The 26,998-nt window shown below is 38.0% G+C and overlaps 1 protein-coding gene across 1 annotated transcript in view; it reads right to left on the bottom strand.

Annotated features, from left to right (window-relative positions):
- The window catches only part of SPRED1 (sprouty related EVH1 domain containing 1), a gene marked incomplete at both ends in the record, with an annotated part of 70,224 nt that overhangs the window by 19,067 nt on the left and 24,159 nt on the right, over positions 1–26,998 (bottom strand). The window contains 3 exons of the mRNA XM_080707579.1: positions 3,261–3,307; positions 4,102–4,270; positions 23,806–23,980. Coding sequence (XP_080563705.1) covers positions 3,261–3,307; positions 4,102–4,270; positions 23,806–23,980 — 391 coding nt within the window. The remainder of the gene's footprint in view (positions 1–3,260; positions 3,308–4,101; positions 4,271–23,805; positions 23,981–26,998) is intronic.

Raw genomic sequence — 26,998 nt, 5'->3', positions numbered from 1 at the left:
AAATCTGAAGGAACTTACCTCAACATCCTTAAGGAAACATACAATAAATCCAAAGCCAACATCATACTGAATGGGCAAAAACTGGGAATTCCCTTTACTATTAGGAACAAGACAAGTCTGCCCTCTATCACTACTCCTTTCCTTTTCTTTTCTTTTGTGGTACTGGGGGTGGAAACCAGGGGCTTTTCTACCTCCGGGTTATACTCACAGACCTATTTTATACTTTATTTGGAAATAGGTCTCACTAAGTTGCTGAAAGCCTCACTCAGTAGCTGAGGCTGGCTTCGAACCTGTGCGATCCTCCTGTCTCAGACTCCCAAGTGCTGGGATTACAAGTGTGCACCACCACCCCCGGAATCACCACTCCTTTTTAACAGAGTCCTTGTAGCCAGAACAATAAAACAAGTGAAAGTGAAAGATATCAAAAAAATTCAAATTAGGAAAAGAAGAACTAAAATTATCTCCATTAGCAGATGACATAATCCTACATCGCCCAGTTAGCCCCTACCCAACCCCCATTCTATTCCCTCCCCTTCCCTCCTTCCCATGCTTGGCTTAGTGGTTGACATCTAATATTATAGCAATTTATCCAAAATTAACAATGGTAATCTCATATAACAGATTCATTTGTCTGATATCAAACTTTTGATCACTTAGAGATAACATTTCAGTATTTCTTTTTGCTTTCTTTCTTACCAGAGGATATTTTTTTAAGGAAAAACTATCGTACATTTTTTTTTTTCAGAAAAAAAATCTATCCTAACATGAAATTTGAATTCTAAATACCCAAATCAATCTTGAAAAAGAACAAAGCTAGAAGATGTACATTTTCTGATTTCAAACCTTATAGAGCTACAATAATTGAAACAGCGTAGTACTGCTATAAAGGCAGATATATAAACCAGTGGAGTAAAATAAAAAGCCTAGAAATAAATTCTTTCATATATGGTCAAGTTATTTTTGACAAAGTATCCAAGAACATTTGGTGAAGGAAATAATAATCTTTTCACTAAATATTGTTGAAAAATAATAATTACATTGGGTAGGGGTTAACTGGGCGATGTGTGCATGTATGTCTACACAAGTTTTTATCCCATTATGATGTGTGAATACAGTGCACTAATAAAAAAATTAAAAAAAAGAAAATTATAAAACTTTAAAGAAAGATATATAAGAAGATCTTAGAAGATGGAAAGATCTGCCTTGCTCTTGAATAGTCAGAATATTATCAAATGGCCATTCTACCAAAAGTGATCTACAGTCATGCAATCTCTATCAAAATACCATTGTCGTTCTTCACAGACCTAGAAAAGCCAGTCATAAATCTCATACAGAAGAATAAAAGACCAGAAAAGCAAAGCAATTTTCAGTAATAAGAAATATAAAGGAAGTATCATATTCCTGATTTTGAAATATTACAGAGCCATAGTAACAAAAACAGCATGGTACAGGCACAAAAACAGACATACAGTCCAATGGAACAGAAGAGAAGATACAGAAACAAAGCCATTACTTACAGCCAATTGACTTTCGACAAAGGCGCCAAACACATACATTGTAGAAGACAGTAATTATATATATTGCTTCTTTTACTATTATAAAAATACTAAAGAGAAAGCCATATTGCTCAGAATCCCACAGTACATTTTGGACGAATAACAAAATGCCTATTTTTGTGATTTTACTGTTAATATATTGTAAAAGAGCCGGGCATGGTGGTGCACGCTTGTACTCCCCGCGCTTGGGAGGCTGAGACAGGAGGATCGCACAGGTTCGAAGCCAGCCTCAGCTACTTAGTGACGCTCTCAGCAACCTAGTGAGACCCTGTTTCCAAATAAAATATAAAAAAGGTCTGAGAGTATAGCCTGGAGGTAGAAAGCCTCTGGGTTCCACCCCCAGTACCATCAAAAAAAAAAAAAAAAAAAATATATATATATATATAATATATTGCAAAAGATTTGTAAACAATTTTCAGGCTGCATAACAGATATCTTAATCAATCATTCCCATCATCCTATTGTTAGCTATTTAGCTAGCAGCTTATTTTTGTTATCAAATACAACTTAAATACATATGCACATACACACATAAAACTAAATTCATGTATAATATTTTTATAGATCTCTATTTCTTTGATATACATCACTGCAAGTTGAAGAGCTAGATACACAGTCACAAAGTTTTCTAGAAAAAAATTCACCAAAATGCACTTTTCCAGGGGATATCAATTAATCTCAGAGCATCCCCATTAATTAATGGGGCCCTTCCTTCCTTCCTTCCTTCCTTCCTCCCTCCCTCCCTCCCTCCTTCCCTCCCTCCCCTCCCCTTCCCTTCCCTTCCTTCCCTTCCTTCCCTTCCTTTCCTTCCTTGGTGGAACCCAGAGGCTTTCTACCTCCGGGCTATACTCCCAGACCTATTTTATATTTTATTTGGAAACAGGGTCTAAGTTGTTGAGAGCCTCACTAAGTAGCTGAGGCTGGCTTCAACCTGTGCGATCCTCCTGCCTCAGCCTCCCAAGCGTGGGGATTACAAGCGCGCGCCACCTCGCCCAGCTGCAGTAACATTTTTTATTTTTTCTAAAGTTCTGTCAGTTGGAAACAAAAACTGTTAATTTGCTTTAAGTTATATTACCTGCTGATTACAAGTCAGTTAAAATGCAGTGGTATCCATATGTGTACTAGAAATTTGCAATTCCTCTTCTGTGGATTTTATTTTATATAAGAACTATGCCTATTTTTTCCCATGGGGGATGGAATATCTGTGATATTAATTTTGTGTTTTAATCTGGCTAGGCTATTTTTTGTGCACTGTTATATGGTCAAAACGCAGTCCAGATGCTGTTGTGCAAGTGTTTCTTAGATATGAGCAACATTTAAATCTGTGGACAGTGAGGAGAGTGTGCTCTTCCATGTGGATAGCCTCACACACAGCTGAAGGCGGTGAGAGGGAAGCCGGAGGCCAGCCTGGAAACCCAACCCCAGACTGTGATATCAACTTCTGCCAATCTCCAGCACACACGCTTGCCCACTTGCTCTATGGATTTCAAACTTATTACCCCACAGTCTTGTAAGCCAACCCCTAAAAAAACAAACAAGGAAACCTCTCCCTCTATACATCTTGGTTCTACTCCTCTGGAAAACTCAGATAAACAGTGTTTTTGAACTTTTCTTAAGTAATTTACAAGTTATCTGTTTATTAAATCTAGTAATTTCCTCTACATCCTTTATATTTACAAATTCCTTTCAAGTAAAACAACTTACTTGTGAATCATCTTCTCCTTCAGCTTCATTTTTAGATGTAGGGCATCCTAAAATAATAGATAAAAGTTAATTAAACATAGAATTTTTGCCTTAGATTTTTAGTATTAATGACTATTGGATTAAGTCGTTTCAACACCTCAGAAGACTGACTAGAGATTATTCTGAGCTGTCTGCCAATTTGGTCAAATTCTGGTCATTTGTACTTTGCCCTTTGTTAGAATGATAAAGAAAAAAGTGACTGTTTTCCTCTTTTACAGGTACATTTCCATTCACTAAAGAGATGCTTTCTCTCTTCAGAATTTATGGATTCTTGTAATAAAGATATAATGACTAGTATTTTGCAGTTACTTTTCCTGAATTATAATATTAAAGATTATTTGCCAAATTCTAATCTTTTAAAGTAGCTAAGGTAACCAGTAGCCAAAGAATTTTGTCACTGAGTAACTAGTGTCTACATTTATTTTTAAAATATTTAAAATATTTAAATATTATGAGTTTTTTTTTACCTATTTACCAAGGAAAGAGAGTGACTGAAATAATAAATATATACAAGTGGAATACCTCACTGGGATTTTACCAGCTCTCTTACTGCTCCCCTCTTCTTCAAACTCTTATTATCTGAGGGCTACTGACAGGCTCTTCAAAGTCATACCAGCCACTGGAACAGACTGTGATTCAGTGAATACAAACTAGCTCAAGGGTCCGTTATTTCTTCTTCACCTGTTGTGACCTTTCAAAGCCTCCCTACACAACAGAAAGCTGGGCCAACTTTTAAGTAGATGACCTCTACTTCATATACATAATGAGTAATCATATCAGAGAAACGAGCAAGGAAACCTGCCTTGAGAAATATCCTCCATAGCTCTTCGAATGCCTCTGTCGAAAGCCCTAGCATCGGCAGGACTTTGAAATGTAAGGCCAAACTTTTTGTCATCGATCTTCCAGTGGTGAAACGTTGGTGTGACCTTATTATAAATGAGGTCCTTTTTAAGCATGCATTCCAAAACCACCTGCCAAAAGTCAAATGTCAAAATTAACATACATATACCACATGTATCCAATGTAGCTCTTAGATACAAATTAAAGTGAGAGAAAAGTTATAACTTTAAAATTATTTATATTAAATATTTTTAGAGTCAGGCGTGGTGGTGCACTACTTGTACACCCAGGACTTGGGAGGCTGAGACAAGAGGATCACAGGTTTGAGGGCAGCTTCAACAAGCAGCTAGACTCTCAGCACCCTAGCTAGACCCCATTTACAAATAAAAATAAAATAAGGCCGGGGGTGTAGCTCAAAGGTAGAACATCACTGGGCTCAATCCCCGTTGGCGTCTGTACAACCACCTGACAGAACTTCTGATGAATCAGCTACATGTAGCGTCCAGCGCAGGTCTGCACAACCGCCTGAACTTCCGATGAATGAATCTGCAACGTAGCGCCGAGCGGATATGGTGGGCGTGGCTACTCTCCTTGCCCCCGCTAGCCCAACTTGGTAATGTTGAGCCTTATTGGCTCAAATAATGCTTCCGTGCTCGTGAACCCCTCGTGCACTGGATAATGATTGGCTGCAAGTTATGTACTTTACACATGCGAGGGTGACCTTTAGCTTGATAGGTTAGGATAGTTTCCTGTTGGAAACCCCCCTTGTGGTGTTTTTGCTTTAAATTGGGTTGCCTGAGAGAAATAAACGAGATCCTGCTTGACACGTCTCCCGGCTCCATGTGGTTTTGTTTGGGGGCATTGGCACTCATTTTCCTGCTCTGCCCCACAGCTGACGGGCTGGACCCATCAAATCTCCAGTGCTACACACACACACACACACACACACACACACACACACACTGAATTGAACTTTTAATATACTTCAAAAAGTCATTCAACAAAGACCATAAATTATATATAGTATGTTTTTTATAATCCATTTTAAAGAATATATACATTCCCACTGCATAAAAAATTCTCAGAATATGCCAGTGATTATTTGTAGGAAAGAGGCAGGGGTACTGGTTACATTTCTTAGGAAGTCATTAACATTTTAAGGATTTAATGGTCATAAACAGATTAAAAACTCTTGCTTTGCCATTTTCTCAGAATATATATAAATACATTTTAAGGCCTTACTTTCCTCATCTTAAAAATGACCAGCAATACTAAATACCTCATGCTATGGAATGGTTGTGTGTGCACACATGGGTATGGTTACTAGGAATGGAACTTAAGGGCATTCATTCCACCTCCAAGCTATGTCTCCAGCCCTGTTTATTGTTTTTGAAACGATATGACTAAGTTGCTGAGAGCCTCACTACACAGCCCAGGCTATTCTCAAAAACCAAGACTCTCCGGTCTCAGCCTCCCAAGTACTGGGGTAAGAGGCATGTGCCACTGAACCCTGCCGCTTTAACTGCATGTGCATTCAGGTAAAGAGCTTCATGTACCGCGCAGGACAACATGCCTTTGCTTTTTTCCGTGTGTGTGTGTGTGTGTGTGTGTGTGTGTGTGTGTGTGTTACTAGGATTGAACCCAGGGACCTCCAAGCTATACCCCCAGCCCTATTTTATTCTTTTATTTTTAAACAGGGTCTCACTAGATTACGGAGGGCCTCACAAGTAGCTGCTGTTGGCGGTGAACCTGCGATCTTCCTGTTTCAGCCTCCCCAGGACTGGGATTACAAGCATGCACCACCATGCTTGGGCTGTGTGCTCTTTTTCAATTTTATTTTGAAATGATTTCAAATTTATAGAAAAGTAACCAGAATATAAGTAATTGCTATTTGCTCTTTACTAAAATTTTTCACATTTATTTTTAATATTCTATGTATATGCCTATGCATTCATTTTTTCTGAACTATTTTATGAGGGTACATATATTATGTCCGGATGCTTTTTTTTTTTTAAGGTCCTGGGGATGGAGCCCAGGGGCATTCTACATCCAAGCTACACCCCCTGCCCTATTTTTTATTCTTTATTTTGAAACAAGGTCTCACTAAGTTGCAGAGGGCCTCACTATGTAGCTGAGGCTCTCCAAGAACTTTGACCCTCCTGTCTCAGCCTCCCAAACACAGGGATTACAAGCATGTGCCACCATGCCCGGCTTCAGCCTTGTTTTTTTTGACACCCATATATTCTTTTAATATGAGTTGTCATTATTACTATTCAAAAGTGTATCTATTAGCGACCCATATAATTAAATTAATCTAATAAAAAACTAAAATTATATACCCTAATTGTTTCAGTAATATTCTGTAAGAAGGCAAGAATAAACAAAAAACTCCAAATAAAACTCAGCTACAATATCGACTTCATTTTTTTTCAGTACTCATGACAATCTCCAATTATTTTTACTTCCATGCACCTGCTCTTCCATGCCTCTTCCATGCACCTGCTCAAAATCCCTTCACATAGTTCTACTACTCTGCAGGTGGAGTGGTGATTTTTATAACAAGTATGAATCTCATCAGACCACTCCTTATTTCAAGTCTTCAGCCTCCTCAAAGCTTTCAATTGAGACCATGGCATTCCGGGCCCTGCGTGAGACGGTCTTGGTCTACTCCGATGCCCACTCCCACTGTCCCAGGCACTGTCTGTCCAAGTTACCATGGTCCTTTTCCCACCCTTTGGTGACTGTGAGGATGCCCTCTGTCTGAAATCCTTTCTTCATCCTCACCTTACAAATGTCCCCCACTTTAAGATCTCAAGTCACACATAGCTTCTAAGGAAAGCCACTCTTGATCCCCAGACTGAATAAGGTCTGCTAAGGTCTTTTACAGACTTTACCATATATACTTAGGCTTTTCAAATTTCAGTTATTACCTGATTAATGACTGTCTCCCTCATTAATCTATAAGCTGGGTGAGGGCAGAGGTTGCTATATTTGGCCTTCAAAGAGCGCCCAAATCTTTATGATACAGGATAGCCAACAAATATTCTTCCTTAGAAAAATACACATGTGTGCAAGTTGTTTTCTATAAACTGTCAGGATTTATCCACTCTCATGGATACTCAGCTGTAGACCATGAACTAGGAACCCCTGTTTCAGACTTTAGGAGCAATCTAGGTGCAACACAAGCACTGGTATGCCAGATCCTTTTCGTAATGGCTCCCAAGAGCCAAATGCTAAACTTTTAGGAACTTTGCAAGTCACTTTGCAAGCGACAAAGATTCAGTACTGTCTGTTTCAAAGCAATGTAATAAAACTGCCTCAACTGTTTTGCTACCTTTACTTTAAAGACTCTTCATGTATTAGAAAGGAATGAACATATACATCCAGGGCTTTTACGAGTCAGTCTTTTGCGAAGGCATTGTATATAGACTTACTATTTGTTATTCAATAACAATAAAATGCATGATTAATTCAAGAAGTACAGTACTGGCACCAGAAACTGCTACATCATTTTTACTATATTCATTCACAAACAGTAGGAAAAGCAGTATTATAGAAAATAATGGTAAACTGAAATTGTTAAAGTGCATGGGGGAGGGGACAGCAGGGCATGGTGTCACCCGCTTGTGATCTCAGCTACTTGAAAGGCTGAGGAAGGAGGATCACACGCTGGAGGTCAGCCTGGGTAACCTAGCAAGATCCCTTATCAGAAGCATTTGAGAGGCTGAGACAGGATTGCAGTTCAAGGACAGCCTCTGCTACTTAGTGAGGCCCTCTGCAACTCAGGAGAGCCTGTTTCAAAATAAAGAATAAAAAATAGGGCTGGGGGTGTAGTCCAGAGGTAGAATGTCCCTGGGTTCCATCCCCAGTACCAGAAAAAAGAAAAAGAAAAGAAAAAGAAAAAAAAAAAAAAGAAGAAGAAAAACCCAAAGAAATTAAGAAGGGTGGGATATAGCTCAGTGGTAGAGTGTCTCTGGGTTCAATTCCCAGTACAGCTAATAGGGGGAAAGTGGCATAAAAAAGAATCTGTGCCATAGGTTTTGTTTTGCTTTAATTTTGGCAGTACTAAGGACTGATCTCAGGGATACACTACCTCTGAGCTACACCCTCAGCCCGATTTTTATTTTTTAAATCCCATCTAATTTCTGAGGGCTGAAGTTGTTGAAGTTGGCTTCAGACCTGTGACCCTCCTGACTCCGATTCTCACGTCCAATTACAGGCACGTGCCGCTGCACCCAGCTGGCTGCATAATTTTTATCACATAAACTATCACTATCCCTTTTTACTATGTGAAAGCATTCTTAATTAGCTCCTCTTATATTCATATTTCCCAGCTATTTTCTCTCAGATTAATAAAGTTTCAACATGATCTACACTAATTTCCACTAGTTTCAAGTGGTATCTATGTTTTAGAGGCTCCCAAAACTCATGGAAAAATTTAAGCATGAGCTCATTTTAAAATATACTGAGGAAATGGAAATAATAATGAACTAGCTCTTTGATTCATACAAATGCCTACACAGGAGTGTGTTCCACCAAAAAGTCATGAAATACGGCTTACATATTATACTAAATGGTACAAAGACAACTTGTTAACTAATTATGAACTAGACCTCAATTTTGTTATTAACTTTTACTTATAAAGTGGTATTAGGAGGTAAAAAACATTTTGTTGATATGTGGAATATTTAATGCAGTAAAGAACCTTTAGAAAAAGGCTTCTAGAGTAGCAGCTATTACGGCTTTAGGACGAGGCAGTGGGATAGAAAGTGGCCAATGATCTATCCAGCCACTGGCACAATCACCAGACATCTTTACAGACAATATTTAGGATATGACTCCAAAAACATTCAGCAGCGCTCAACATTTACGTCATCCTCATAACCACCACGTCCAAAATATATTATCTTTACTATTAAAGTGACACCTTTAGAAAGCTGTTTCATGTTCGACTTAGCCCATTTCGTTTCATTGTCCCAGATGTGAACTACCTATAAAAGCTTAAATACAACATATAATTGTAAGTTATTAGCAAAGACACAATACATAATTCTATAGTACAAATTAGTGTAACATATAGATCATGACTCCTCATTCTGATGCACGCGTGTCACTTTCCTGGCGCATTCTGCTCACACATCATAGCGATGTCAAAGTCATACAAAGGAGCACGCACACAATCCTGGAGAGCGTCTCCTCAGATCTGACGCACTCAGTACATAACAGTGACGGAGGAGTGACACTTCCATACACGGACACAGCAAAATAAAACTGTTTATTTGTTCTTCGTTTTCCCTCCTCAACCCCCTCCTCCCACCCCTTCCACCCCTCTCCTGGTCAATCCCCTTAAATACCTGAAGTCCCTTTGTTTCCTATTTTCTCTCTAGTTTCCACATATGAGACAAGACATTGACCCTTAAGTTTCTCAGACTCGCTAATCTCACACTGCACGATATTCTTTACTTCCATCCATTTCCCCGAAAATGTCGTAACTTTGTTGTTTTGCTTAAATATTCACAGGACTGAAAACCTGGGACTTAGTGGGCTAAATGCAACATTTAAGCAGAGAAAGGAAAATAAAAACATGTAATTTGAGCCGGGCGTGGCGGCACACGCTTGTAATCCCCGCGCTGGGGAGGCTGAGACAGGAGGATCAGCCAGCCTCAGCTACTTAGTGAGGCTCTCAGCAGCTTAGTGAGACCCTGTTTCCAAATAAAGTATAAAACAGATCTGGGAGTACAGCCCGGAGGTAGAAAAGGACCTGGGCTCCACCTCCAGTACCACCAAAAACAAAACACAGCAAAAACTATGTAATTTCATCAAACTAAGGACAATGTGTGGTATGCCTTGACTAAGTAATAGTACCAGCTTTCTATCACAAATCACATCAACCACGAGACTGGAAGCTATATAGACTTTACCAATTATGTGATGCATATAGAATCTATATTCCTGAAAAATAAAAATAATTTAAGTGCTAGAAATTTTTAAATTATTGAATTTTGCTCCCTACTTTTCACTGCCCCCCCTCAACTGTATCAGAACAATGTGTTTTGATTTTAGCCCACCGTGGTTTTTACTGTATTAATTCTGTATCCTACGGTATTTTAGTATTAATAGGCACAAAGGAAGCAGAGTTCAATGTTTACTGTATTCATAATTGGCATAACAAACCATAAATACCAACTACACATCTATGTAAAGAGATGATAAGCAACCATTCCAAAAATAACAGGTGAATTCTTACACTATTTTTACAAAGGGGCAAATTATTACTGGCCAATAGGGAACTGCTAACATAGTAAATGAAAAGGTACTCCTGCGGCTGATGTGGTTATGGTACCATCCCAGTATGTAAAACCCGCTCTTGTACATTATTCATACAAGAAGATGTGGTCCTGTTAAGACAACCCTAAAGGCCATTGCTAGAAGCCATTAAAAACATAATCTTAAAACTAATCTATAGTTAAGACACCTTTTTCTTTAATACTGAGGGTTGAACCCAGGGATGTGCTACCTCCGATCTACATGCTCAGCCTTTTTATTTTGAAGCAAGTTTGGCTAAAATGCGGAGGCTGGTCTCAAATTTACAATCATCCTGCCTCAGTCTCCGACCCAAGTACTGAGATTATAAACCTTTGCCACTGGGCTCCCCTAGGGTAAAGAAAAATTTAGGAGTATTATCAGTAATCCTATTCTCATTTCTATCCAAAAGAAGATAGTTTAAATTAATAAAACGAGTCGGGCATAGTGGCGCACGCTTGTAATCCCCGCGCTTGGGAGGCGGAGACAGGAGGATCGCGCGGGTTCGAAGCCAGGCGCGCTGGCGTAAGAGACCCTGTTTCAAAAATATAAAATAGGTCTGGGAGTGTAGCCCGGAGGTAGAAGGGCTTCCAGGAACCCCAGTACCACCAAAATAATAATAATAATAATAATAATAATAATAATAATAATAATAATAATAATACGATAAGAGTATAAAGTTATTATAAATATTAAGATTTTATGTTGCCCAAGTAATTTGCCAAAGATAACCTTTAACTGATGCATAACTGACCCATTAAGAATGTGGCCGATTAGCAAAAAATAAATACTACTACAGTTTTTTAAACTTTTGATTAATTATATTGACATTAGAATTAAAGTATTAACTAAAAATATGTATAATGAAAACAAACTAGAAAAAGCCCAAACAAAACTGAAAAGCACTTAAATACCCACACTGACTACATTAAAACAAAAACAAAACCCAGATTTGCATACATACAGATGTGACAAGATTTTAGTAGAATACAGTTGTTGCAAATGGACTGACTGGAGTTACTCTTAGAAAGGTCACTGTAATGAAAGGGGAAATTTTTAATTTTGTAGGTATAGATCAACTTTGTACTCTAACACTGAGTGAAACAGATCTAAGTTGGTTAAGAGATCATGGTTTAAATCCTTCTCGAGCTAGATAAAGTCGTTTGGAACCACAGGTATTTTAAGAATATCTCAAAGTCTCTCAATCTAGTGCTAATGAAAAGCACAAATATTTTTGTTCTTGTTTTTTTCTTTCTTCTGTTAATGTTAAATAGATGTGATTATGAAAAATATAGCTAGGTGAACTCAGGGATTTAAGAACAAATGAAAACTACTATTAACATGAATTTATTAAAATCTGGTATACTTGAAAGGAGAGAAGACAGCCGTCTATGCTGCCAGGGCTAGGGTTAAAAGAGGGAAGAAGGGTAGTTAATGAGAATGGATATTTATGAATAAAACATATCTAAGATAAAATGACTAAGCTATGAAAATACAGAAAGATCAGGAACATAATACGTATACTTTCCAAGAATAAAGAAAAACTGGAAGAGGAATTTGGTATAGTAATTAGATAGGCCTGTGGGATTTTCAGGCAAGACTACCTGGGTCCCCAAGCAGACTACATTATTTACTATCTAGCTGAGTTTTGAGAATTTAATGAGGTAATACATAAGTACTCAAAACTGTGCCCGACACAGTAAACCTTCGGTTAGTGTTAGCAGTGATGATGTTGGTCACCAGGTGGTACCACTGGCCCATGACAAGCTACCGGCCACGGTGGGGGTCTTTTAAGAGTACAGCAGAGGGAGCAGTGTGATAAATATAGGAACTCAGGACTTCAACAAGCTTATGTGAGTAGATTCCAAAGAGTTTAATACTCAGAAAGCAATTAAAATGCTTCCATCTCCAAAGTTTTCCCTTTATATGAAAGAAAAAACTGGGGTAAGAATTTAAAGAAGGAAAACGAGGAGGAAAGTATGCTCATTAAACAAAACTGCTAAAGATATGTTCTAATTTATTTTGGGGAATATAGGATAAAACTCCCATGTTCAATTATTGTACTATTCTCCAAAGGCTTTTAAAATTGACTGGATGAAAATGGTTAGTCTAAGTGCAGTTTTGTTTCACTCATAACAACTAATAACTTGGGGGCAGACTAACACAGTATGTCTAACACACACTCTCCAACAACAGCTGCTTTTAAACCAAGGACTAGCAACCAGCCAATTAGCTAAAAGCATGGTGTATTCAAATTATAATTTAGATTCTAATGAGACAAAAGTGATAAAGAGGAGGGCTAATAAATAAGGTGATAACTGGAGGTCAAAGAGTTTAAACTCAAGTTATCAGGGAGGCTATAACCATTTAAAGTTAATCAGAATGTGATATATATTATGAAATATATCACAAACAGAAAAAGATGAGGCCAACATATTTCTGATGAGCCTGAGAGACCAAATCAGTGTAAACTGATATAAGCCAGTACAAGTCGAGAGTGACTAAAGAACAGAATGTTAATTTTAAACAAATAATTAGCCGAAAGTAGTGCAGGCTTGTAATCCCAGCACTTGGGAGGCTGAGACAGGAGGATTGCGCAGGTTTGAAGCCAGCCTCGGCAACTTAGTGAGACCCTGTTTCCAAATAAAATATAAAATAAGTTTGGGAATGTAGCCCAGGGGTCAAAACTCCTGGGTTCCATCCCCAGTACCACACGCAAATAAAATAAAATAAAATGAAAAAATAATACAATTAAATAGTAAAGAAGAAATGATAAAATTAGCAAAAAGTGAGCTGAAGAAAGGTGAAAGTTTTAAACTGAAGTTGTCTGAGAAGAAATAAAGCAACCAGGAAGGTATTTGGGACGTATTCTAAATGTTAAATTTTTTTTTTTTTTGGGTGGTACTGGGGTACCTGGAAACCCCTCTACCTCTGGGCTACACTCCCAGACCTATTTTATATTTTTATTTGGAAAACAGGGTCTCTTACGCCAGCGCGGCTGGCTTCGAACCTGCGCGATCCTCCGGTCTCCGCCTCCCCAGCGCGGGGATGACAAGCGTGCCCACCGCGCCCGGCTAAATCTTAATCAGCAATCATGAATGAAGCTCTGAAATAAAGATCACAGAAAGCTGGGTGTGGTGGCGCACGCTTGTAATCCCAGCATCCAGGAGGCTGAGACCGGAGGATCACGGTTCACAGCCAGCCAGCCTCTGCTACTTAGTGAGACCCTGTTTCAAAATAAAGAATAAAAAACAGGGCAGGGGGTGTAGCTCAGGTCAAATGCCCCTGGGTTCCATCCCCAGAACCCCCCCCCCAAAAAAAAAAATCACAGAAATGCTAACAGGTAGTTTTGTTTTCCTTGTCAAGGAATACTAGTAAAAACTTATTTAAAATAAACTGCTTGGAGAAAGTAAAAAATATTCATTATTGTAAGTAAAGTTACTAACTTCTCAGTGCGCTGGTCCTGAAAAGTACAGGTGATTTTGGATTGGCTAAACATCATTACTATTATATCTCCCAATTCCAGTTATTCACAGTAAAACTGGGTTGCCCAAAGCACTTTCTTTCACCAATTGTCCTAATAGGACAACTACTCCTTGCCAGCAGTATTTCCTAAGGACTAGTAAACTAGCTACATTCTCTACTCCATGTAAACTCTTAATATGCTCGCTTTATATTTCCATTTTATTAAATGTAAAAGAGGGGAGGGCAACTTCTTATATTCAGTGCAAGGTATTATGATGACCCATGAATAACTAGGCAACACTGAAAACAATTGCCTTTTCTTGAGATAAGGGCAGTTAAATAAAGATGGAGATAAGGGCCACATTACAAATGTTCTGTGCCAAGATGAGATTGTGTCTAGGATTTTTTTTTTTTTTTTTTTTTTTTTGGCAGTACCCAGGGGCATTCTACCTCTGAGCCACACTCCAAGCCTTATTTTTATTTTTTTTTTTTTTGCGGGTCTGGGGGTGGAACTCAGGGGCATTCAACCTCCGAGCTACACCTTCTGCCCTATATTTTATTCTTTTATTTTGAAACCGGGTCTCACTGAGTTGCAGAGGGCCTCACTAAGTAGCTGAGGCTGTCCGCGAACCGCGATCCTCAGGTCTCAGCCTCTCGAATGCTGGGATTACAAGCGTGCGCCACCACGCCCAGCTTTATTTTTTATTCTTTATTTTTTAAATAAATAATTGAAATTTTATTTTATTAGTAATAGAATTTTTCCAAGACACACTGGAGTGTCATTGATCTAATTTAGGTTTATTTTAATTAATCAATTTATTTATTTATGTGGATGATACTGAAAATGGCACACATTCAGACTGTGCTTGGTGCCCTCTCCACCACTTCCCTTTCATCCCCTCCCAAAAATGAGTGCCCAGGTTGACCATGCTACATTCATTCTTTTACACATACTCAGATGTAGCTCCTCCATGAATCAACCTCAGCCTTCTTCCTCTTCTATCCTTCCATTCTAGCTTTGCTGAGGTTTCCCCTCCATTATCTGGAGTACTTCTAGTATCAGTACTCCCGAGTTTGGGTATATATTAGAGAAAACGTATGTCTCTTCTCTTTCTGTGCCTGGCTGATGTCACTTAACAATGTTCTCCAGGTCTTTCCATCTTCTTGTGAATGACATGATTTTGTTCTTCTTTACTGATGAGTAGAATTCCATTGTGTGTATTTCCCATAATTTTGCAATCCATTCATCTGTTAATGGAGACCTAAGGCTGGTTCCATATCTTGGCTATTATGAATTGTGCAGCTATGAACATGGGTATGTATATGTTACTGTAGTTTTCTGATTTCAATCCCTTTGGAAAGATACCCAGGAGTGGTCTAGCCGGATCATACGGGGGATCCATTCCCAGTTTTCTAAGGAATCTCCACACTGATCTACATAGCGGCTGAACTAGTTTACATTCCCACCAACAGGAATCAACTCACAATGGATCAAAGACTTAGAAATTAGACCTGAGACTCTGAAGGTTTTTAAGTTTTTTATTCTTTATTTTGAAACAGGGTCTCAGTGAGTTGCAAAGGGCCTAAGTAGTAGCTGAAGCTGTCCATGAACTACGATCCTCCTGTCTCAGTTTCCCAAATGCTGGGATTACAAGCGTGCGCCACCATGCCTGGATAGGAAATTATTAGGGAATACTAGAGAATATTAGACTAAAGCTTTAGAAAGTTCATTATGGTAAACAATATTGTAGCTAGAAGGTGCTAGGTGAAACTGGGTTTGAAAAACATTAGGCTTATCTGTGGTAAAAGGAGCAAGATATGAGAAGGGGAAAGACAAAATAAAATCAAGAATAAGTACGCCTGTTTGAGTAAGTAGAACAATAAGTGACAATTTCTAGTTTTTCTTATGACTATTGTCAAGGTACGCTGTCATCAAATTCAATAAGTTCACAATTTATAAAAAAAATAAAAAATACATGAAGACTCTGTTTAGCTCCAGTTAGAATGGCAATCATCAAGAATACAAATAATAATAAATGCTGGTAAGGATGTGAAGAAACAGTACTGTTATACGCTGTTGGTGGTATTGCAAATTGGCACGGCCACTATGGAAACCAGCTGCAAGTTCCTCAGGAGACTTGGTATGGAACTTCCATATGACCCAATTATTCCACTCCTACGCATGTTTCCAAAGGTATGTAAGTCAGCATATGTAACATGTGATACATGTGTACCCATGTTTGTAGCAGCACAGTTCACAAGAGCCAAACAATAGAACCACCCTCTGTGTGTGTGAACAGTTACGAAACTAAGGTGTAAACACAAAACGGAATTTTACTCAGCCATAAACAAAAGCAAAATTATGTCGTCTGCAGGATAGAACTAGAGAAGATTATTAATTAATGAATTAGCCAGTCTCGGAAAGTAAAGGGTTATATGTTTTCTCATATATGTGGAAACTAGAAAGAAACTAGAAAACAAAAGAGACTTCATACAATGAGGAAAGACAGCGGTAGCATAGTGGAAGGGGCCTGAGGAGGTTGGGTATGAAGGGAGAGGTGGTGGAATCAGACCAATAATCTACACACACTCATAGAGCCATCAACACCAACTTCAATATCATAAATAGGGAGGCTCTGGAGGGAAATGCACCGGGTGAGGTGTACATGTATGTTCCTACCACACTAAGTCTCAGTATCAACTATGCTTACAATGTACCAATAAAAGTGTATTTTAAAAAGGTGGAGAGGCCGGGCATGGTGGCGCACGCTTGTAATCCCTGCGCTTGGGAGGCAGAGACAGGAGGATCGCGCAGGTTCGAAGCCAGCTGGCTTAGGAGACCCTGTTTCCAAATAAAAATATAAAATAGGTCTGGGAGTATAGCCCAGAGGTTGAAGGGCTTCCAGGAACCCCAGCACCACCAGAAAAAAAAAAAAAAAAAAAAAAAAAAAGGTGGAGAAGTAAAAGGGAATATTGTTAAACTTAATGAAGTGCTCCTAATGTGAAGTAAGGCTAAAAACTCAGCAATGCATTGTCTACTGAAATATGAATAGGAGTGTTTATGAGATTGAAGAGAATATTAAAAAGAAAATAATAGTAACGATAATAAAAGTTACTGAACCCAGAAGGAATCTAGTGAAATTAGGAGAAATTGGGAGGCAAAGTAAAAGAGAAGGCATGAAATTGAAGAGCAGGAGGAAAAGAAATAAGAAATGGCAGGAAATTGTAAATTCCTTAAATGGAACAGTTCTGGGTAACAACCAGATCCAGGAAAGTAGGCTGCTGAAGCGAAGACCAGAAGGTCAAGACCGCAAAGAAAAGCAGCCAAGAAGGATGATGAGGCTCAGCTGTGGAAAGCCAGCCGCGGGGAGCAAATGCGAGGCCGCTGGCTGAAAAGGCAAGCCGAGGACGGATGTGCTCTGCAGAGAACCGAGCGCCAGTACAGGATTATATACGTGAGGATGTAGTGGGAGCCAGCAAGGGCAAGGAGGAGCAATAAAAACCCCGCACACCTCTACTCCAACTCTCGCTCTTTTACTCTGATGTTCTACTGAGGAGAACTGTATCTTTCAGGAGACACTGCACAGAAGGCTGGATCCCAAGGAAGAAGCTAGTTAAGGCAATTTTTAGTGGAGGAACACTTCTGCAAAAGGACTACAGTTTCGCAATAGACTAATTCACAGAGGCACAGTGGGAAAGCTGAGCAAAAATTCTTGTTCTGTATTTTGTATAATAAAAGTTTAAACCCAAAGCAAAAAAAAAAAAAAAAATGTTTTCCTGGTCTTGTAACATTTCCTAAGGATAGAGAATGATTTTCTCTTTCTCCCTCTCCCTCTCTCTTTGTACTGGGGGTGGAACCCAGAGGCTTTCTACCTCTGGGCTATACTCCCAGACTTATATTTTATTTGGAAACAGGGTCTCACTAAGTTGCTGAGAGCCTCACTAAGTAGCTGAGGCTGGCTTCAAACCTGTGCGATCCTCCTGTCTCAGCCTCTCAAGTACAGGGATTACAAGCATGCGCCATCATGCCCGGCCTGATTCTCATTTTTAATTGAAATCTAATTTTTAGTCTCCAATAACTGGCATGAAACTCCATTTTGAAAATTAAAGAACTATTATTTTAAAGGTACCCTTTGGGGGAAAGGGTTATTGGGGATTGAACCTAGGAACATTTCTACCCTGAAGCTATATCCCCAGACTTTTTCATTTGATACAGTGTCTCCCTAAGTTGCTGAGACTAGCCTTGGGCCTGCAATCCTCCTGTCTCAGCTTTTTAAGGACTGAAATTACAAGCATGCACCACCATGTCTGGATAGAAGCACTTTAATTTTTATGAAAAGCTTTTTATTCATAACCTAACAACTTATTAATCCTAACAAGAATTCCTTAATCTCTCTGGCAACTTCTATAACTGGAAATGTTTATTTTTCCTTTTTTCCTTTTGAAATTACCTTTATCACTCTAGGTTTATAACTACACTAATTATTTTCACAGATCATCTTAGTAATACTGTGTTGAGAGTCCTACTCTTTCTATTTAGCCTATTCTATCTTTTGTCAAAGTCTCATGACGCCTTAAAAAGCATCACTTTAGTAAATTTACGTATACTTAGCATTAATATTAGTAAGTTTACAGTATTTTATTTATATAAACGTAAGCATAGCTATTTTAGTTCCCCCATAGTAATAAAAATCTGTTTAGGAGAAAAATATTTTAGCAAATTTTGTTTCTATTGACTGTTAATACAGATAGAATCTAGAGGCATACTACAGTTCAGTGCTTTAAAATTAGATATTACAGGTAATTCTGCTAAAATGATCAAATAACATAATCTACATATGATTGATATTTTAACAAAATGTCTATAAAAGAGAAGTGAAAGACTTAAAGAGCAACTATAATGTAAACTAAACGTAAAAGAGAGAGTGATCACGAGGAATGTGGTCTTTGTAAAAATTCTCTACCCAAATCACAGTCAAACTTTAGTTACCATTTTACAACGTTTATGCTCCAAATAACTTACTTAGCAAGATCCTATTTAAAAAAATTTTTTAAGGGCTGGGGTTAGAGCTTGGAGGTAGACATGCCCCTGGTTTAATCCTCAGTACAGAAAAAAGAGAGGAGACAGACAGATTACATACACACACACACACACATACATACATACATGCATACATGCAGTCTATACAGATTTAGAAGGGAACAGTGAATATAGCTCAGATACACCACAAAAGAGGTTCTGATAATCTTTCCTTGACAGGACCATTCCATCCTCAAGTATCTGTGAGAAAGATGGTATCACGCCTGATGTTTCTTTCTCAATCATCAAAAAAGCATGAAAAGACTTTCCTCCTTTCCTCCTGGGGCACATACAGGGAAAACAACAGAACACTAAAGGGACCAGTTTATAGGCTCCAGCTACTTTAACCCATCAAAAGTTAAAGGTTGGGAAGCTCTAATTGAGTATACCAAAAAGATGACCTAGCAAAGAAACTCTCTGTAGATATCACAAAGGAGGGCAAGGTACAGGTAACCATCATAGGAAAGAGTAATTTCTCATCACTCCAAGTATGAAAATGAGGGCTGCCCCAACACAACATGAGCCTTTTCAGAGAGGCGCCCAGCGACCTGCTCTTCATCTGTGTCCTCTCTCTTATTGAAAAGAAGAGCCCCAAGCTGTGGTGCACACTTGGAATCCCAGCATTTGGGAGGCAGACACAGGAGGCCCTGTGTCTTAGTGAGGCCCTCTGCAACTCAGTGAGACCCTGTTTCAAAATAGAGAATAAAATATAGGGATGGGTGTAGCTCGGAGGTAGAATGCCTCTTGGGGGGGGGGAGCAATGCAGTTGTTTCTCAGTACGAGAGAGAGAGGAGAGAGAGAGAGGAGAGAGAGAGAGAGAGAGAGAGAGAGAGAGAGAGAGAGAGAGAGAGAAAGAGAGAGAGAAAAGCAATGCAGTTGTTCCTCAGTACCCTAGGGACTGGCTCCAGTACACCCTCAGCAGATACCAAACTGCAAGGGTGCACAAGACCATTATATCTTCCTGCATACTTTAACTCATCTCTATTTTACTTATAATACCTCATACAATGAAGATGACATGCACATAGTTGTTATATTGTTTGGGGAATAATGGTAAGAAAAAAGGGTTTGTACATGTTCAGAACAGACACAATTTCCCCCTCTCATTCTATAGTTGGCTAAATGTGACACAAACTAACCCTTTAGGAAGGAAAATAAGACTTTATTTTTAGTGCAAGTATTATAAAGCAAAGTTGGAAGAGTCTCTGGCCTTGGTACTGTTTCGCTCATCACAGAGAATGACCTTTCTTCTTGACCATGGTTACCAGTATTCTAACTTACAAACAATCCATTTAAAGTATTACCTACTATGTCTTTTTCAGTCAGCATGTGACCATTTGTACCATTTCTTACTGTTTATTCTTTCTTAAGGGGAACAATTTTATTCATGGAACTTGAGGGGTAATAATTTCACTTACATTATTATATAAAGTAGGGGATTCTAAGATGTGACCTATAGGCAAATTGGATACAGAATTGCAGCTGTCTTTTATATAATTAGTTATTACATAAGAAAAGCTACTCAAATGAACTTTTTTTTTTTTTTTTTTTTGCTGTAATGGGGATGGAACCCAGGGGCATTCTGCCTCTGAGCTATACCCCCAGCCCCATTTTTTATTCTTTATTTTGAAACAGGGTCTCACTGAGTTGCAAAGAGTCTAAGTAGTAGCTGAGGGTGTCCTCAAACCGTGATTCCTCCTGTCTCAGCCTCCCAGATGCTGGGATTACAAGCGTGTGCCACCATGCCCAGGTCTCAAATGAAATTCTTTTAAAAAAATAAAAAAAAAAAGCAAAACCCAGAAGAATGAATTAAATGGAGTTTTTTAAACTTGTTTGGCATATTGCCCCCTTTTCATACAAAAAAAAAAAAAAAGCACTCAATGTCCCCACCAAAATCTACCTTTTTAAGTGAATTAACAAATATGCAATGACAAATCTGCATTTTTTATGTAGGTATATTTCATCCCACCACCCTCTGCAGGGTGGGATTGCCCACTCTGGTAACCTATAAATAAAATGGATAAAACAAATCCATAAAAATATCTATGGAAAGGACATCAATGGCCCCAGAATGCATGCATGTATGTTTCGAGTCTGTACTGCACTCTACAGAGGGAGTCGTAGACAGGAGTCCACCACCCGAGACTCAAGTATCTGCCGATTGCAGGTCACTGTCCCACTGGTCTCGAGCCTGCACAGTGCTTTGCTGTCTTCAATTTAGAGCATGAAGTACTGCCACTGTCTCTGATCACATACCTGTCTATAATCTAGAAAAATTTACTCTAGCTCCTCCCTGTAAGAACTACGGCAACTCTCCAACTAAAAGCAATTTTCCATTTATGTCTACATTGAGACGTTTATTATCCCTGTTTCTCAAAGTCAAGTTTCCTCAAGAGAAAAGTGATTAGGTAAAACACCCAATGTTCTGATTCCTGGTCAGTACTCCTAGCATGAGAACCCATTTTCTTACTAGTTTATCATGATTCCACATCATAAAAATAGATTTCTATTCTTCTGTCTTTCCCCTTCATCCCTGTCATCGGGAAGTTTGTTTTTCCGAATCTCACGTTTATTTTCACTAAAGCCACATTCTGAACACTCACCGAATCCATCAAGCTGAGCTACCTCTGACCACCCTCACCCCAACTTAATATAGATATGGTCCCTTAATTATCTTAAAATAAATTGTTCATCTCCATTAATATATATCCAAGTCTATTTTGCTCATTTATTTCTCTGTTTTATAGGTCATCTTTTCCTTGTTTTTACACTTTTTCTAGAAAGCGTTTTCCCCCAACTCATATTCTACATTTGACTCCTTTCTTCTTTATTTCTACTATTTAAAAGTCCCACCAAATTATCTTAAATCCTTACTATTTTGCTCAGTTTCTAAAATCCACAGCTTCTTTTCCAATGGCATTCTCACTTATCATTAGCTCAAATCAGGACATTATACTCTAGGAAAAGTCACTATAAGCCCGTTCATAGAAGTCTCCATGTTTAAAACAGCAGAATCCGCCAGATACCATTTTGTTGAAGGCCAGATGCACCTTTAAATGTTTAAACGCTTTAAAGATGACCCGTTAAATTTATTATATTAATTTCTGGCTTCAACTGGGGTTTCCTACCATACTAAAAGCACATCCTAGCTAACTGAGATACGCTGTAGAATGTATAACATAGAAATAAATTTAAAAAGGTGCAAAGTATCAAAGTCAGAAGGCTTTCAAGATGATTTAGGTTAACCTTCCTTTTAGCTGAGGAAGAAACTGGTTGCACTGACGAGCAACTCAAAAAACCAAGCTAAAAAACGAAAAGGTAGTATTAAAAATGTTTACATACGAAGTAATTATTTTCATATTAAAACACATTTCAATAGAAGTAACACAGAAACTTGTAAACTGGTTCATTAAAACACATTGAAAGTGAATTCTAGTTATTTTCAAGGACCTTACTTCTGGTACTTTATTTTCATTTGGCTTAAGTGTATGCTCTCCTATCCTTAATACAGAAATGATACAAGCACGACTTATCTTTTTAGTTATAATTAATGTTTGGGGTTCTCAAAAGAAAGGCGAAAGTTTCACTCATTAATAGAAAGAAAGCAAATAACTAACATTCTCAAAGTCTAGACTGAAATTAAAAGTATGTGTATGTAGGAAAACATTTTTTCTGAGTGGAATTAGGCTAGCCATTCGTTAATCTTATGAGCCTAGAATAAGTTGCTTGATATGGGAAAATATCAAGACACCTGAAAATTCAGAATAGAGCAGTCTAGAGGAGGAGTTAGCAAAATATTTCTGCAAAGTGGTACAGTTATTTATAGACTTTGTTTTTATACTATACAAGGAGTCATGGACAAATATAAATTACTGCCTATATTTTAAAATCTTTATATATAAACACTCAAATTTAAATTTCCAATAATTTTTATGTGTCACAAAATTATATTTCTTTTTTATCAACCTTTAAAAATACAAAAACCATTGGTAGCCCATATTTCTTTCTTTCTCCCCCCCACCCCCCGGATCTGAGGATGGAACCCAGGGGCATTCAACCTCTGAGCCACACCCCTGCTTTATTTTTTATTCCTTATTTTGAAACTGGCTCTCACTGAGTTGCGAAGGGCCTCACTAAGTAGCTGAGGCTGTCTGAGAACTGTGATCCTCCGGTCTCAGCCTCCCAAATGCTGAGATTACAAAGGTACGCAACCACGCCCAACTCCGTATTTCTTAAAAAATGGTGGTTAGAGGAAAAAGAAAAACTGATGAAGAAAACATTTCCAATAACACTAAGTCTGTATATAAAGGTATTACTACAAATCTCACTAATATGTATGGGGGAGGGGTGGGTAGTGGCATGGGATCCAGAGGGAAACGGACCAAGTGTTGTGTGCGTGTATGTTTGTACAGCTTTGAAACTCCCTATGACGTATAATTACAGTGCACCCATAAAGTATTTTAAAATTGGTAGGTTTGAATTTGGCCCATAGACTACATGTGCCAGTATTCTGAATTCTCCCAGAATACTAGGGAGAAAGGGTATAAATGGTTTAATAGCTAGAAGAACTATTCATCAATGTTCTGTATTAAATCTAAAGAGAAAAGCAGCACCCCTTCATGTGTATATATTGTCAGATTCAGTTACAAAAAAAGTTTTACTGCATTGTCTTTTAACATAAAAACAGCTGCAGAAACATAATCACTGAGTCATGGACAACAATAACTCTCTTAAATAAAACCTAATCACAAATTTAAACAGTGATTCCTTCTGTAGAAAGTATCCTAAAATTATTGCAATAGATCCATTTTTCCTTACCATTTTGTCCCTGAGTCGCTCTCCGCGGATAAGAAAGTCAGCACAGCCATTCTCTTCCTGATGAGGGACTTTGAAGACAGTGACACTGCTTAGTCCACTCCCTCCAAGTGGTAACCACCCACCACTTGAGTCATCGCGGGTCATCACCACAGCTCGCACGTGTGCATAACTATTACTAAAATAGATGCAAAGATAAACAAAAACAAGCATCAGCCAAGCTGTCAGTCTTGTTTGACAAATCAAAGATTATATTAGTTAATATGTGGTAACTAATGTTTTTACTACTTCCATAACAGTCCACACAGTGACCTACTTGAAAGAGGTAAAAAATAAATAAATAAAAAGAACCCACAACTTTAAAGGTTATCCTTTATTTGGAACACTAGCCTCATAATTAACGATTACGGAACTGTATTTGAATTCAAGTAGTTCAAGAAAATCTGATTGTAGGTTGGAAAGAAATAAACACTGTCAAACTAGATGGGCTACCATCAAACTTGTCTATAGATAGATATGTCCACTTGCTGTAACATAAGCAGGACAATCGCTGCAGTATTTCAGCATATGGCAACTTTGAGGTCTTAACAGTTCTGACATATTATAAATAATGTTGAAACAAATACGCTTAGGCTCATTTTTTTTTTTATTTCTTCTACCAACTAGGAATCCAAAGCAGTTATCAAGCAAATTAGTCTTTAGTAACTTTTCGTGTCCTCTTTCTGGAAGATTTTTTTGGTACTGGAGAGTAAATTCAGGGGTGTTCTACCTCTCAAATAGACCCCAGCCTGATTTTTTTTTTTAAACAGGATCTTGCTAAGTTGTTGAGGGTTGGCAGATTCTAGTCTTAAATGAGAATACATTTTTAGCTTCATTTCAGAATTATTTTCCAATGTTAACAATGATTCTTTTTTTTTGGGGGGGGGGGCTGTGGATGGCATTCAACCTCTGCGCTATACCCCCTGCCCTATTTTTTTATTCTTTATTTTTAAACAGGGTCTAAGTTGCAGAGAGCCTTACTAAGTAGCTGAGGCTGTCCGTGAATCGCGATCCTCTGATCTTAGCTTCCCAAATTCTGGGATTATAAGCGTGCACCACCACACTCAGAAACAATGATTCTTAACAAAATAAAATATAGATAATATGTTTAATATACAAATGTTCTATACAACTACTAAACCTCTTGGTTCTAAAACTTGGAATACATACTTTTTAAAAGTAGTATATCTTGTTGACTTCTCAAGAAAGTTATACAGACTAAAACTAAAACTTGTCTTGGTTATTATGAATATCAGCTGAAGGTCTAACAGTTCTGTGTTTCTTAGTGTGTCTATACATGTTCTAAGTTGTCTGTTGTCACTGTGCTTGCCTAAAAGCTCCCCCTTGCTTAAAACAAAAAGCTGTATGCATATGTTTTATTGTGGTATACTTAGCATACAGTAATGGGTATCAACTTTAAACATACAGACTTCAACAAATTCAAGCAAATGTCTATGTATTTTCTACTATGGTTTAAGGGTTTGTGTCTCTCCAAAATTTGTATTTGAAGTCCTAACCCTCAAGATGGTATCAGGAGGTGAGTTTTGGGCAGCTGAGTAGGTCATGAGGTCAAAACACTCAAGATTGGGGTTACTGTGCCCTATAGAGACTCCAGAAAGCTACTGTGTTGCTTCTACCCTGTGATGACACAGCTGAAAGAGCCAGAAAGTGGCCCCTCACTAGACACCAAATCTACTGGTACCTAGTCCTCGAGCACAGTGAGAAAAACAAAATTCTGTTGTTTATAAGCTACCCAATCTGTGGTATTCTGTTAGTCCAAACAGATTAAGGCACATGTATAATCAACATATAAGACATTTTTATAATGCTAGAAAATTCCTTTGTACCTCCTTCAGGTCAGGTAATCACTGGTGTGCTTTCTAATGTAGAAATTAGTTCTGCCTATTTTGAGCTGTCATATAAATGGAATCAAACAGAATTATTATCACGTATTGCCTTTTGTCTAACTTCTTTTGCTTATGTTGTTATTGGTAGTTTCTTTTTTTAATCACATAGTCCTCTAGTTGAATAAATATACTACAATATATTTATTTTTTCTTACATGGAGGGGTATTTAGACTGTTTCTAGTTGTTGGCTATTAAGAATAAATTTCTTGCACAAGTTTTTTTGTAGAGATACATTTTTCCTAAGTAATAATTCTTAAAAGTGGAACTTATGGTCATAGGATAGGTACAAGGTTAACTATATAAGAAACTACCCAGCTCTTTCCCATACATTCCACCAGTCATGATATTTCATGTGTTCCATGTCTCTGCCAACATTTGCCGTTTTCAATGTTCCAAATTTTACTCCGCAGTGTGCATATGACAATGTGCACTTAAATGTCCTCTCCTTAATGATTCACGGTGTTGGGCGTCTCTCCTCATGTGGTTAGTGGCCATTTGTTTACCTTCTGCTTAAGTCTTTGGATAATTTTTATCAGGTTATCTTTTTGTTATTTTTAGAAGTTCTGGACACGAATCTTTTGCAGTGATTAGAGTGAGGATGTTCATAAGACTTCCAAACTCTTGGCTCAACTGTGTGATCATGAGAAAGGCACTAAATCTCGCTACCTCAGTCTGATCTGTGAAATAACAGCACCCATTTTTACTGAATGTAAATAGTGCCTCTACAGCAACTTTCAAACAAACATTACAGAGACTAATTGTAGGAGAAAAGTATTTAGTAGAAGTGCTTGAGGATGATATAGTATTTCAAGGGCATTTATTTATGCGCTACATATACAAAGAAAGAAAGTTATGGTTTCTTTCCATGTAGCAATCCTCAAATCAGACCTCGTAGGTTCCTAAAGCAATGCCACCAATTAAAAGTTGTAATCTTGAGTAAATTACTTAAGCTGTCTGTACCCCATTTTCCTGGTCTACAGTAACAATGGTCTATCGTAGTGTTATGAGAAGGAAATAAAGCTATGCACTTAAAGTGCTCAGCATTGTGCTTGACTCATAGATATTGCTCAATGAATACTATAATGACTTGATTTATTAAATCAAATTTATGATATTACAGTATGTGCATTCTGAGACTGTCTATATTCATCTCGCCTTGCATTTATGTTTTTCTATAACAAACCAAAGATGCAGTCCTGTTCTCAGGACTTTTTACTTTAAATAAGAATCATTAAGTACAGCTAAGAAT

Source organism: Muscardinus avellanarius, assembly GCF_963383645.1.
Source record: "Muscardinus avellanarius genome assembly, chromosome: 12".
Taxonomy (NCBI): domain Eukaryota; kingdom Metazoa; phylum Chordata; class Mammalia; order Rodentia; family Gliridae; genus Muscardinus; species Muscardinus avellanarius.
Note: the sequence above shows the minus strand (reverse complement) of the source record. Positions and strands in the feature narration are given on the sequence as shown.